At 37.1% G+C, this 15285-nt stretch overlaps 1 protein-coding gene and 1 pseudogene across 1 annotated transcript in view; both read right to left on the minus strand.

Annotated features, from left to right (window-relative positions):
• The window catches only part of atf6 (activating transcription factor 6), a 53741-nt gene extending 46810 nt beyond the window's left edge, over positions 1–6931 (minus strand). Inside the window, exons 1-6 of the mRNA XM_041270932.1 lie at positions 6710–6931; positions 4731–4807; positions 4236–4308; positions 3662–3759; positions 3340–3451; positions 2925–3128 (exon numbers count right to left, since the gene is read on the minus strand). Coding sequence (XP_041126866.1) covers positions 2925–3128; positions 3340–3451; positions 3662–3759; positions 4236–4308; positions 4731–4807; positions 6710–6803 — 658 coding nt within the window. The 5' untranslated portion in view covers positions 6804–6931. The remainder of the gene's footprint in view (positions 1–2924; positions 3129–3339; positions 3452–3661; positions 3760–4235; positions 4309–4730; positions 4808–6709) is intronic.
• A 923-nt stretch (positions 6932–7854) lies between these two features.
• LOC121326421 lies at positions 7855–10318 on the minus strand (annotated as a pseudogene).
• Between the last annotated feature and the right edge of the window lie 4967 nt (positions 10319–15285).

Raw genomic sequence — 15285 nt, forward strand, 5'->3', positions numbered from 1 at the left:
AAAAAAATAAAACAAATCCCATTACACTGTCTCTACAGGGTGTAAGTTGTCAGGTGTCTGCAGGGTGAGGGATATGCAACAAGTTGTTTGCAGGTGTTCTCAGGTTTTGCCTCAAAATAACTTCCTAAACCACCGTTAAAATATAACTAAGAGTTGGATGACATCTGCTGGAAAGACCTGCAATTACAACATAAAGTTGGAAATCAAAGAATTAAATTAAAGGTTTTCCTCAGTAAGCGCATACGTGTTACACTACAGATCCAAGAATATGATGTTAGTGAAAGATTTACAAAAACAAAGAGAGAGAGAGAGAGAATATCTGTGTGGTTAGTTTTGCTTTAAACACTACACTAGTTATTGTGGGATTGCCCTAAAATCAAAACTGAAGAGAAAATACATTTACAACAGCATGTTTTACTACTTAGTATTAAGGCAATTGCTTCTCATGGGTTTAACTTAAATGACCTGAGTCAGCAGTGTACTTACAAACTTTTATATCCATTTTATTTTACAGTGGTTTATAACAGGAAATGCCAAACTTTGTGCCCTCCAGAGGTAAAATCTACACAACCTACACAGTTCATCAATCTTAATATATGTTTTAATTACTACACTGGCTTAACTAAAAGCTGAATTTTATTAGGGTGTTTTTTTATACACACACACACACACACACACACACACACACACAGTGGTTTGCAGAAATATTCACCCCCCTACCAATAATACAACATTTTGTTGAATTACAAATAATTTATACAGTTTTACATATTTGTTTTATTCAAAGCTGTAGTGCTTAAACTCAACACTTCTATGAGGAGGAGGTTAAAATGTTCACAAAACTTGACAATGTACAAAATGAAATTTACTGGTTGCATAAGTATTCAGCCCCTTAAGTCAGTACTTGGTAGAAGCTCCTTTTGTAGCAATTACTGCTATGAATCTTTTTGGATTGGTCTCTACTAGCTTTGCACAGCAGAACGGTGAAATTTTTGCCCATTCTTCAAAGGAAAATTGCTCCAGTTCGGATAAGTTTGTTGGGGATAGTCGATGGACTGCAATCTTCAAGTCTCGCCATACATTTTCGATTGGATTCAAGGCAGGACTTTGACTGGGCCACTCAAGAACATTAATTCTCTTCTTGTTCAACCACTCCAGTGTGACTTTGGCTTTGTGCTTTGGGTCATTGTCCTGCTGAAACCTGAATTTCTTTCCCAGTTTCACAGTCTTGGCTGACTCAAACAGGTTTTCCTCAAGGATTTGCCTATACTTCTCACCACCCATTCTCCCCTATATCCTGAAAAGCTTCCCAGTCCCTGCTGAAGAGAAGCATCCCCATAACATGATGCTGCCACCACCATGCTTGACAGCTGGGATGGTGTTGACTGGGTGATGTGCAGTGTTGGGCACGCGCCCCATACGCAACGCTTGGAATTTAGACCAAAAAGTTCAAGTTTTGTCTCATCTGAACACAAAACCTTTTTCCACATGGTCTGCAGTATCATCTATGTGCTTTTCTGCAAACTCCACACATGCTTTAAGATGAGGCTTTTGTAGCAATGGTTTCTTTCTTGCCACCCGTCCATACAGACCAGCTTTGTGTAGGGACCGGCTTATTGTTGATGTGTGAACACAGAACTTTGCAGATCTCTCAAGGTCATTGGTAGCTTCAGAGTGACATACCAAACCAGTTTTCTGCTTGCCCGGGTGCACTGGGTGGTATGATGCATCTTCCACTTCTTAATGATGGTCTTCACTGTGCTGAGAGGGATAACCAGCGCCTTCGGAATTTTCTTGCACCCTTCTCCTGCTCTGTGCCTCTGTACCACTTTATCCAAGACTTGTTTTGTAACTACTTAGTCTTCATGGTTGTGTTGTTGGATCACTATGCGAGTTGCAGCTTGAAAGTCTTTATATACCTGAGGGAAATTATCTACAAGTTAAACCACTTTGAGTACACATAGGCTAAAACCATTTCACTAATTTTGTGACCTTTCAAACAAATCATTTACACCCAAGCTTATTATTTAGGGCTGCAGTAGAAAAGGGGTTGAATACTTACGCAACTGAGATTAATCTATTTTTCTCTGTAAATCTTACATTCTGTATGCATTTTTTTTAACTTAACCCTTGTGGAGTAGTTTATGTAGATTCTACAAGTAAAGTCTAATTTGAAAGTGTCGTGGAGTACGCTCAGGTGCCAACAAAATGTTAAAACTTTGCAGGGGGGTGAATACTTCTGCAAACCACTATATGTGTGTATATATATAACTTCATATCCACCAGCCCTTTACATGTACTTCTAAAGGGGTAGTGTACTGCACAAAATGCAACCTATTCTACATTGGGGAATCTAGCAGATTGTTTTGTGGAACATTTACGAAGCATTCAAACCAACACCTTGACATTTCCAGTAACCCAACACTTCAACAGCAATAATCACACTGCTGAAGACATCACCATCTGTGGAATCAGTCAGTGTTTTGGTACAAATTCTACTTGGAAGCATTCAGAACATAAGCTTATCTTCAAACTTGCAACATTGGAGCCTCTTGGAATTAACATTCTATTCTAACATCATGGAGAAGGAGTTATTTTATTTTGTATTTTAGTCACGTGTGTTGTCATGTGTCCCTACGCTCATATTGTGTGTCCCCCGAGACCCGTGTTATAGTGAGGGAGCACCGTGTGTAATGTATATATATATATATATATATATATATATATATATATATATATATATATATATATCACACACACAAGAATCTTCCAGCAAGTCAAATAATAACAATAGCATGCAATACTCCAGGTCTGCTGTCTCTAAGAGTCACCCCTTCACTCCAGTAAAAAGGACACAAGTGATGTGGCATTAAGACTAGAAGACATTCATTAGTAGTTTAATCAATGGTAAATCATCATCTTACCACCAGGAAGTGCTGGTTGAATGGTGACCGGTTGCTGCTTCGACACAGGCAGCACAGTCTGAAGAGGCTGGATTAGAATTGTTTTAGCTGGAATAGTGCCAGTGTTATGAGCAAAGGGAACGGCTGTGATTACTGGCTTAGGCTGAATAGAAATCTTTGGTTTCAACTGAATGGGGCGCTTTGGTGGATTTGAAGAGTATTTTCCTAAGCAGGAAGAAAAATGAGGAAGCATTTTATACTTAATACAGTGATTTGATTCATTACTAAAACTACTAAGAAAAAAAGAAAACTAATACAGTAAAAATAAGAATGCATTTATTTATTTTTTTAAATTATTTTTTGAAAACAACTTTCTAATTTTAAACAGGATTTATTAATAGCCCACCACAAGGAAAGTCCTTGATGTACTTATTACCTGTGGCAGACTTCCTCCAGGCTTTATTTTCTACCTTCGGATCCGAGCTGCTGGTGTCTGAACATAGGGATACAGGAGACAGCTGAGACTGAGAAGAGATGTTGAACTCTTCCTGAAAACAAAAGATGCATAAAGAAATAAGCCTTATTTTTCACAAAATACTGAATAAAAACAAATAAAAATAATTAAAATGGTAACTGGATGAAAATAAATACACTTAAGTGGGTTTCTCATTACAACTGGGTAAAAGTGATACAGTGGACAATAATAGCCAAGTGAACATTCTACTTCAGAGAACAACTGTAGCAGGACTGGTACTCACAGGTACACTGTATGGTGAGAGAGTGTCCACAGAGGAAGGAGAAGGGACTGAACTGATTGTCGTGGTCGGGGAGAGGGAGCCAGCTACCCTCTCCCAATCTGCACACAAAAACATCATTTTAAACGCTGTTTAACCTACATTTCCATAGAGTTCCAACAGTACCAAGCTGTGTTGCTATGGCAATAGGAAAATGCTGGCATTTGCGGCAAGCAATTTTGTAATGCAAAAAAAAAAGCCTGTTCTGAAGATGTATCAAAAGGCAGGGGTCTCTATTCAATAGACGCAGCTATGAAGGAGACAGACAGTACCACCATCATCATCACTTAAAAAAAAAAAAATGTATTTGTGTTCCAAGGTTATGAAAATAAAACAGTGCATGTCTCTTCAATGCATCACTCCAGTGCTGCTTAATCCTTTAAATAAACATTTCATGTTGAAGATTCAACTAAAATCCAACACATCCCCTCCTGCTCATAAACCACCTACTTCTCACATCAAACAGAAGGCCCTGTTTTTAAGCCAGTTATGAAAAATATCAACTTTCAACTGACCAAAAATAAATGAATACACTTACCTGTGCAGCTACTGCTAGTCTCATCGTAGGGCACAAAATCAATATCAAGATCAAGGCCTGCATCATTATACACCTATACAAAAAGAGGAGCTATTTAATTTTCACAGACCAAATGTACATTTATACATATTCCGTATTTGAGAGGTAATAAAAGTACAAAAGCCTCTTGGCAAAACGGTGCTTGGTGAATGAATGAATATGCAATTAATCATTTCAAAGTTAAGTGTGGGTTCAGGATACCAGGACTCTTACATCATGGTTCAGGGTTAAATCAATATTAGACTCTCCATTAGCCATTCTCAAGGAATATTCAACTTCTGAGCAACAGCAGCAACAGAACAGTAGGTTGAGCAAAATGAGTGAGGGTCAGGCAATTGGAAGAACCAGGTGTGTAAGACAGGTCTCCTCAACTATCCCCACTACCCATCTGAATTGAATTACTAGATATGGAACAACACTTCAACCTGTTTTGCCCTCTCAGTATATAGTACTCACAAATGACTCATGAGCCAACGACTGTAGCAGCTCTTCTGCATCTCCCAAATCTCCCAGCTCATCAAACAGGCTATAATCTATAAGAAAAAGAAAAAACATACCTTTTTATACTGTTCAGCAAGCTGATTTTTTTTTTTTTTTTTTACCATTGAAAACTATGCTTTAAAATGAAACCTCATTGAGTTTAACATGCAAGGAATGAACTTAGGTTTGTTGGGTCCAACACCTTGTACTTCCCTCAAATTAAACTGAAGCCTTTGTGCTGGGAGTACTTATTTGCATGATGAATTGGTTTACGAACATACCAAATCATTAAAGCCCTGTGCGGATACAAATAAAAAAAATAAAAAAGGATCTTCATCCAAGAGACTTTGACTTTGTAGTGTGTGTGTTGTCTGTTTAGCTGCCTCCTGTCATGGAGCAGTCATGGATGATTGGGCTTGTCACTTTGTTCTCTCTCTCTCTTTTATGAGTGTGTGGACAGTTTGTCTATGGGTGTATGCACAAAAAAAAGGACAAATATGGATCGACTAGCTGTAATTTTGTAAATGTTTTATTGCTTTTATCTCACCATATTAGTAACTATAGATTGTTACTAAGTTTAACAATTTCTGAACACAAGTAATTAACTTCCATTTATATCAGGAAGACATCTGAGGTCCCTTTTTTATCCTGACAATTTTAAACAATAATCTTACAAGAACAGCAGCTAAATAAAAAACTGTGACATGCATCAGAACAAATAACATTTTTAAAACAATTTAAAAAATAAACCACTCAAATCAATAATACTTTTTTATTAGCCACAAAAGCTGAGCAACGAGAGCCGCCTACAACCTATGCCTGTCGTCGGCTCTGAATCTGATCCCGTTTCAAGTGTGTTTTAGTAAGTTTGATTAACCTGTTTCATGGACAGACTTTCTTGCCGAGACACAGGCGACGTCGTATACAGCGGAGTGTGTCAACTTTCATCTGCAAGTAATCAGAATGTTTTCCAAATCGATGACTTGTCTTTCTCATTTTCCTTTAAGCTATATTCACTCGTGATTAATTGCTTGTAAATGTGGTTCTACATATTAAAAAACAGGAGTTCGAAAACTGCAAACAGGTGACCGTGTCAGCAGACAATGTTGTCACGTGTTCATACTCACTGTTTGTACTCTGGGCTCGCAGTGGGAAAACAAAGTGATTGCTTGAAAAGGCATGACAAACATCAGCTGAAATTTTATCGGCAGAATATGAATAAATTATATCCGCAACCGAGCCGCCATCCAGAAAGATGTAAAACGATACACACGGACCCGCTGATATAACGCAGACATCCGCGGAGTTGTAGGGCTTTACAAATAATACTCTGGATTTTATGCGTCCTACCTACTCCATCACTGTTCTCGAATTGTTACTAACAATGTCAGTGCGTGTGTGTGTGTGTGTGTGTGTGTATATGTGTGTGTGTGTGTATATATATATATATATATATATATATATATATATATATATATATATATATATATAAAAAACAGGCTTAAAACAACCTTATTGTGGTATTATATATAAAACCATAGACACACACGCGCATGGAAGATTTATTTCTGATCTCATCGTAACTGGCAATACTGCTAGTACTATTGTCACAGTCAGACGTACGTTTCAGTCACCTTGCATCATACAGTACAACATTTAACTTAATGTCACTACCAACTAAACATCCAAGTACAGACTCGAAACTAAGTTATAATAGATGAAAGACTACAATAATAACTAAAACGGTACAAACACAAATTATTCAGTGTCAAAGAAACTTGGGGTTACTGACTTAGAAGATGTCCACACCACAGCGTGTCCGACTAGGCTTTACATTAACCAAGTGAGGGCGTGTTTGTTGTATAAAAGAAATATCTGCAACCCAGGGTGGCAGCAATACGTTGTCTTTACACACAAAATGCTGTTGTGTAAATTATGTAACCAACTCCACTTACCCCACTCGCCACCCTGATCGATAAAAAGATTATTCATTGTGGAACTGTTCTGGTTAAGGTCAGTTTCCAGTTCTGACATTAACTCTGTCGCCATTCTTTCTTGAAAACATTAGTTACAAATAAATCAACCTGATAAATCCTTTAGGCTTGGAATGCTTAGCAAAATGACTGATCTCGAAACACACTTTACTTCCTGGTACTTCCCTACACTTCTGTGTACGTCTTAAATACACGTCTGTTTAAATCCGTTTATGAACCATGGCTACTGTGGAGGGACAAAAAGCTGAACACGACTATAAACTACAACGCGTCAACTTCTGATGATTAGATTTCAGGAACACAGCAAAACAATTCTTATATTTGTATTTGAAACATTTACTGTAAAAAGATAGAATCTACTTTTGTTTATCCTAATGTAGTTATTTTGTTAATTTATGGTTTACCAAGCTTTGTACGGTCCCTTGAAGAGTACAATTTCCATGCATTGCAGTACACCACTACACGTCGTCTGTGTGCTGATCTGGATTTGTAAAACTTGTGTTTACCTGAAGTCGGTTTTCTTTAGTTTTGCCGAACATTACATAATTTTGTTTCTGACGTTAAGAATGGCTTTATGGTTTTTTAAAAATCGGTATTTCAAAATAGTCGTGTGGTGGGTATTGACATCACAAAGTAGCATTCCCAGTCAATTACTCGGCTTTTAATAGTCTATCCCTCCTGCTGGCCCCTGGTTTACAGGAGTGCATTTTATTGCATGTACAGATGGTACTTATGTATAATAAACATTCCCTGGTCAAAAGCTGTAGGCAGATACACTTGTAGTACAAACATACATGGAATACTTCTTAACTGTAAAGACTGTTTAAAAAAAAAAAAAAAAAAAAAAAAAAAAGATCAACGTGTTCATCTATAGATGTTTCCGAAATACATAAAGAACTATCAACCAGTGAAAAGTATTTTTAATATGTAAGCTATTACAGAGGTTATCAGGATAAAATGTATAATGACTCCACTCCCAACTTTCCAAAAAATATGACAATATCAACAAACCAGGGTGTGAACAATTATCATCCAAAACAAAACAAGAGAAAAAAAAAAAAAAACTATTGATAAGAATTTGTATTTTTATTTTTTACCGAGTCCAGCCATAAAAAAAAAAGTATGGAATGCTATAAATAAAAGGCAATGGAATTGTGATTCTGCACTTACTGGTACATGCTATTTAACTGAGGAAAAGTGGACTTGAGCAGTTCATTTTAAAATTATTTTAAAACTTTGCATGTATTTGTTCTGAATCAGGGTCCTTAATGAGAACAAGGCCTGTTCTGTTAACTGTTCCCTGGTCTCAGTCCAGGTATCTGAAGGCGTTTTATCTCATCCACTCTGTTCTTGTGAATCTGGAAAGCAGGCATCACCCACCGACAACATGAACACTGCTCTCCAAACTAGTTGAAAGAACCCGGTTTCGAGCTGCATTTAGGGCACAGGAGCTGAAAAGGAAAAAAATAAAATACACTCAGCTTCACTATTTCATAAAATATATTTTTTGTGATAGTGGTTAAAAGGTGAAAGGCCCTATTTGAATAAACATGCATATTATATGAATATACAAATGGTGTTTTTTTTGCATATGACGTTACACACTGCTGTGGGATGAAAGCATGGGGGTGGTGATATGGAAATAATAAGCTGCAAGTTTCTAGATTATATAACAGTGGCTTAAACATAAGCCAAGTATCCCCTGTGGCACTTATAAAATGAATTCAGGACAACCTATTTAAGATTTTACTGGGACTACAAACGTGTTTCTCTTACCTGCCCATCCATAACTCTGAGTAGTGCTTGCTCCATCCACTGCACAGGTTCAATGAAGTGTCATGTACACTGTGACTGATCCCCACCCACAGCTGTTAGATGGGAGAATTTTTTGTGAGGAAAGGATGCTGGTCCAGTTCCTGAACTATGGCTCAGAACGAAAATGCGAAACAGGGAGCGTCTGAAAAATAAAGAAGCACAAAACGAATCAATTCACTTTTTACACAGACTCATATTAATGACTATAGTATGAACAAAACACTCAATTAAGAGATTCTAAGGTAAAACTGGTACAACGGCCAGACAAGTTTTGAATGTAATGATTTAGTCTCTACCAGTTATAGAGGCGCTTCTGTGTGTGTTTGAGTAGCAAAACATCAGACCTGCACTTCCAGCACCTGCAGATGGCTTCACATTGCTCTGTGTCTGCCCAGGGGAGGTCTGCTTAGCTGCAAATACTTCCCTTGGAAGGTTCTTAAGTTTTGATGAAAATAATGAAACAGGTTATTGGGTTGATTTGCAAAGTTTTGTGTACATCATGCAGCAGTACTATAGCCCAAAAAGGCTTTACCAGGTGATATCCACAAAACCGAATAACATTTTCTAGCCACAGATTAAACACGCCAGAAAAAAAAAAAATTACATATATATATATAATGGAAACATAACCAAAGATACCAAGTATGTAAAAGCAGCTACACGTTAATCATAATACAATTTTACTTCTCTATATTAATAATTAGGGTAACCAGTTGACAGTAACTGCTATCTCAGTAAAGGCTGTGTGTTAGCTCTGTAATTACCTGGGTATTTTCAGTAAAGACTGTGTGTTAGCTGTGTAATTACCTGGGTATTTTCAGTAAAGGCTGTGAGTTAGCTGTGTAATTACCTGGGTATTTCTCTGTGATTTTTCGGAGTCTGTACTGTTTATATACAGGACTTGTTTCATCCACCTTGCAACCCATTGTCTCGTAAAGTTCTAACTGGTCCAGAAACTCTTCAATAATTCTAAAAAAAGAAACAGAATAAAAACATGAAACCCATAAACAACATAAAATGTGTAGCTACTAATTAGCCAGAGCTAGTATGTGTTAATTGTGATCTTTTTGAGTCATAAAAAAAAAAAAAATGTCAAGCCAAATTGTTAATTAAGAAAAAAACACTTCTCACTTGACATCAGGTTTGATGTTCTGCAGTTTAGCATATGCATCACTCAGGTTCAAACTGTGTGTCTTCATCATAAACGCAGTCACCACAGCAGCACTTCGACTCACCCCTGCATGACTAAACAAACAGGCATATTGCACATTTCTGTAGTAAGCACATTTCGGTATTAAATTGTATTCATGCAAACTGTAAAGTAGTGCATAAAACACAACGGAGGCTGCACAAATTATAATTACGCAATGCTGTTTCAAATAATATAATAATCAGTCATTCATGAACTCATTTTATGATATGTCTGCTTACTGTCAGTATTCATTTTAGCAAATATTACTACCTACCAGTGTACCAGAACTGCAGCTGGAGTTGTTGCCAGCGCTTCTGTGATGAACTGAATGCAGTCATCCAGAATGCTAAGCAGATCACTGCTAGATTCATCCAGGACATAAAAAAAATTCCCTTGAAAAGAACCGTGGACTTCAGGTTCCTCAGAATCTACTGTGAGAACGTGAATGATGGCAGCATCGGTCAAATTCTGGTAGTCTGTAAGGTCACTGGCACCTCCAACATGCACCCTTGACTGCACACAGATCATGGTTGGCACCCTTTGTTACAGACACTCTGGGGCCTTGCTCACTTCCCGAAGGACGAATCACCTAAAAAAAAAAAAAAAATGTAAAGGTACTTTACTGATAACAATATAATTACCAGTATACAAGCTTTGCAGAATTATGTAGGGAATTTGTATTTATTTATTTATCTATTTATTTATTTAATTAAAATGTGATCTTTGAAGTTATACACTCTTTTCAAACTACAGATTAGCTATGTTCTGATTAGCTTTAGCTACAGATTAGCTTTCCTGCTATGTTCACCTATTTACTGTTTTCTGTGTAAAACAAGTTGTGTTGGTCTTGGAGTGGAGTCCTATATCACTGTTGAAATGTTGCCCTCTAGTGGTCTTTCACGAAAATGTCATATGGTACAGTCAAGAGTGTAATTATGTCAGAGAAACAAAGAAATTACGCCGCTACCAAAGCATTCTACAAGTCGACGAAGATTGAGTGAACAGAGGACGTTAGAATTCTTCCGTAATTATTTAGATAACAGTATTTCAGTATATTCTGCTAGTGTCACGTTGTAAGACAGACTTTATATGCACCGTAGTACAGACAGCCCATCACGGATCTTATCCAACGTGCACTGAACAGCCTCGGACTGTTTTCATTGTACGGTATTACAAACAATAATAATACATAGCAATTATAACAACATTGTTTTTTTTTTTGTTTGTTTTTTTTCGTAAGAAATTAAAAAAAAAAAAAAAAAAAAAAAGCTTAACAAACCTGCTTACATTTCTAATCTTTTTCACTTCTGTTCTCGTGAAAAGAATTCGATTAGAAACCAATACATTCACATTTGGTTCCCACCGAGCAACCAAAACGACTGCTGTGTGAATTAATGCAAACATATGGTCATTTAAATCTGAGTAGAACATTTGCCATTGGAAATATATCAGTGCATTTAATAGTAACTCATAGCCCTTATGTTGTTGTGTGGTCTCCTTGTCTGGAACTTCAGGCTGGCAGTGTTCTGGGTATTTCATGATCTAGTCTCTTGAGGCTCATTTTGTTGATCACTCTTTTACCAGGATTTTTTATTTTATTTTATTTTCTATTATTTATTGCAATAGTTTATAGTTTAAATTGTAACCCTGTGTATATTTATATATATATATATATATATATATATATCTATATATATATATATATATATATAGATATATAGGTGGTTATTCCTGAAAATAAAACCCCTGTGATACTGTATGTAGAACACAATGTGTCACGTATTCATTTTGAATGCAAATGGAGTTACTGTCATTCATTCTGCAGTGCAATCTGTTTCAGCACTGTTGCTAGGAAAGGCAGCAGATCTGGTTTTGAAATACTGTAGGTGTACTACTGTTTTCCCTGGATCTTTCTGGTTTTCAGGAAGGTTTTCTGAGATTTCAATATGCCTTCCCTGAACAGATCCCATTTTTAACCTCATGCTTCTACATCCATGTAGATTACTATCACAACACCATAAATTGAGCACAAGTTAGATAAATCAAGATATGATATTACTGCAATAGACCCACAATATGAATTGGTTGTCAATACTATAATAGCAATATTATCAATGTTACCCATTGGGTGACTATAGGATTTCTAGAGAGTATAAACGTTTAAAAACCACCCTTTTGTTCAGATGTCCATTGTTTTTTGTACCTCAGAGACGACAACCCTAGACTCTACTGCCCATTCTGGAAAACAGACTTCAGCAGATTCCCACCTTAACTTTATTGATTGAGTTAGAGGCCTTAAACATTGTAACCCTACATAACAAGTTCAACAAATTAAGCACCTTGCAGTCTCGTTGCGCAGAATAAATGCAGTCAGGTATTTCTATTTTTTTTTTTTTTTATTTCTTTTACAAGCCCTTTTAAAATGTGTTACAAATGTTTGTGAACCATGGGCTTTAAAGTGATTATTTTCAATACTGACAATGAATAATTAGCTTTTTTGCTTATGTCACAGAAGGATAAGTTATGTGGTACAGTAGTGATCCAGAGTTGCAATGTGTTCCAAATAATACAGGGGTAACTCAACAAGTACAAGCATTGTTAAATTGATAAACAAACTGACAAGCTGTCAGGGTAGAACACAAATCGTTGTATTATTAAACCATTAAAATGATACCCCATCCCCCTCAAGCACAATTACTACCCAACAACAGTCATTTCACTTTAGATCGGAATTGAGACGGTGGGATAATTCTAGATCTTGCTAGGAAAAAATAAGTGGATCAGCTGCAGTGTCATCAGAGTTGGTGAATAAAGCTGAACTGCCCCCCGCTAGTGTAGCAGAAGTCCCTGCCATGAGGAGATGGCATGCTGCAGGGGTGGGCAATGGTGCGGCAGTGATGCTGGTGAAGATTGGAGCAGCAGAACAAGGCTCAGACAGCATTCTGGGATCCCAGTGGCACATGTGGCAGATGGCAGGAATATGGCTGCCTTGCTCATGCTGAGGTCGGCTGATTGGCCAGGTAAGTATGACTACCTCGGGCTCGGCTGTGGCAGCTCAATTTAAATCACGGTTGTGCTGCAGACCGCGATGATACACGACTAGCGAAATAAGGTGTGTAAAGCATTACTCTATCCATTCCATACAGAACCGAACCTGCAACGCACAATCGGGACAGTAAAGATGATATTATATATTTTACTCAGTTGAGCCCTGATGTTGAACTGTAGACACAAAATATTGCTGCAAGACTCTGAGCCCATGGATTGCCCGGGTATCCTCCTGTAAGATTTTTACCAGCTTCTCAACTTAATTCAGTGCAGTCCTTGTTGCAGATGGTGGCCTACAGCCCCCAAATGACCGTGCCATGGCAAGTGTTTCAAATATAAATCATTATTGATATTGGCTGCTGCTTTACTTTTTATGAGAAAGAAAACTGTAGGAATTGTCTGTCTTTTGTACGGTTACTCTTGGTTATTCCCCAGCCATCCAGATCAACCAAGCAATTTGATGATTATGATCTCAGTCCAAGATTCTGTTTTGTTCCATCCACTATAAATACGCCCTACAAGCTATCAATATGGATAAACTGTAATACAAAAAATGTAAATAAACACATAGTCCTATTTAGCAACGTTCGCAAACTAAGGCAATCGCAAAACACTTTTGCGGACAGTTAGCGCACGAGAATCAGGCGCATGTGTGAGCAACCAAACTTCTAAATCGTGTTTCTGTGTGCTGTCGCAGCAGCTATACTGTCATTTTTGCCCTAGCGATAGCGATAGCTAAAAAGTTTAAATCTAAATTGTATTTGCCCATAAGCAAGTACATGGGTATGTGTTCCAAATCTTAATGGTTCAATAAGTCTTGACCACAACTAATGAAAAATATATATTTTCACTGAAATTCTAATTCTTTGCTAATTGGCCCCAGCCTGTACCTGCAAGTGACAATGTGCTGAAGGATCTGATCATACAAGATGGCAGAAAAATAGTACAGGACAAGTTAAAGGTGAAGGTGTGTCGTACACAACTAAAGTTTATATATTCATTGTAAATTCTTCACTTGGCTTTGAAACATCTCAGAATAGTGTTCTGGACTTGGGTATGCTCCTATATCATGTTTGGACTTTTTTCCCATATAAAATTTTGGAACTATTTAATCAGTTGTGGTAGGGTCATTTTTTTATGCTGAAAGCGTCATTGCATAAATGGTTATTATACACTGTGTGTGTGAGTTGAAAGCAGACACTTGATAATGTGCCTTGGGAGATGTGACATTTGAGCAGGTGTGACTCATTGACAAATATATATGCTAAGCAGCAGACATACTAGAGAGAAGTTACTCTGAAATGTGTTTACCATGACATTGAAAACAAATGTCTGAAATGCAGAGTGGGTTCTCTGTGAATGAGTTAAGCATCTCTTTCTAGGAACAGTATTAGGTAATGATTCCTTAATTAAACACAAATCCTCACATTTAGATCTGTGGCTCAAGAGCAGAGTGCTTAAGTTATAATCTCATTCGTTCCCTCAGGACACATTTAGATTAGCCTGAGGTGGTCCTGTCAGAATCTTTTCAGAACCTCATCCAACCATTTGTTTTACAAACGCTTCTTTAAGTCTGACCTTAGATTTGTCCTTGAATATAAAAGAATCACTGCCTGAACGAGAAGTTACTGTGTTATCTCTGCCCAGGAGTAAATTAAAGGATTTGACGTTTCAGACTCTTATCTGCAAAAAAACATAACATGACTGCACACCACAATTTGTGGATCACAGAGACCTGCAGGTGTGTCTTTATTCAAATGGCCACCAAGGTCCACCTGTCAAAAATAACTGTTCAGAACCTAGCTGTAATCCCTGCTAACACCAGTGAGGAAGATTTGAATACTCTTGTGTGTCAACAAAAGCATGACTTTAGCGGTTATGTTGAAATCTAAAACCAGATAAGGATTATAGGACCCATTTATTTATTATTAAAAAAAAAACACCTATTATTTTAAATATGTTCATAATTAGCAGTAACCAAACAAAAACCTTATTGAGCACGATTATATATGGTATTATCTTATTACCTTTTCAATGGAACATGCTGTACATTATAAATATCCTACAAAATTGATGCTGTAATATGTGCATTTCTGATTTAAATGGTGTACAAACTCTCCTTTGGATGGAAAAACATACTTTTTCAAGATAATTGTAATTGTTTTTGAGCTGTCGATTTCTGAAAATATGGCAAACAACAAAAAAAACAAGTTTAGCTCAGCACCCCTTCAGTCTAATAACCTAAAGCCTGGAACTAGTACATACAGTGCAGTACCTCTTATATACCTGAAATAAATCTGAGATGGACAGGTGAGAAATATAATCTATATTCGTTGAGCTGGAATGAGCCAGGTTACTTTGTTAAACAAAGTGGAGCCTCAGCTACTGTTTTTCACAGTTTGCGTCTCTGTAAATGGGTTAACCTCTGAAATTGCCATAGCGACAGTACGGTCTATGTGACCTTGTGAAATGCTACACTTTT

This window comes from Polyodon spathula, chromosome 14, assembly GCF_017654505.1.
Source record: "Polyodon spathula isolate WHYD16114869_AA chromosome 14, ASM1765450v1, whole genome shotgun sequence".
NCBI lineage: Eukaryota > Metazoa > Chordata > Actinopteri > Acipenseriformes > Polyodontidae > Polyodon > Polyodon spathula.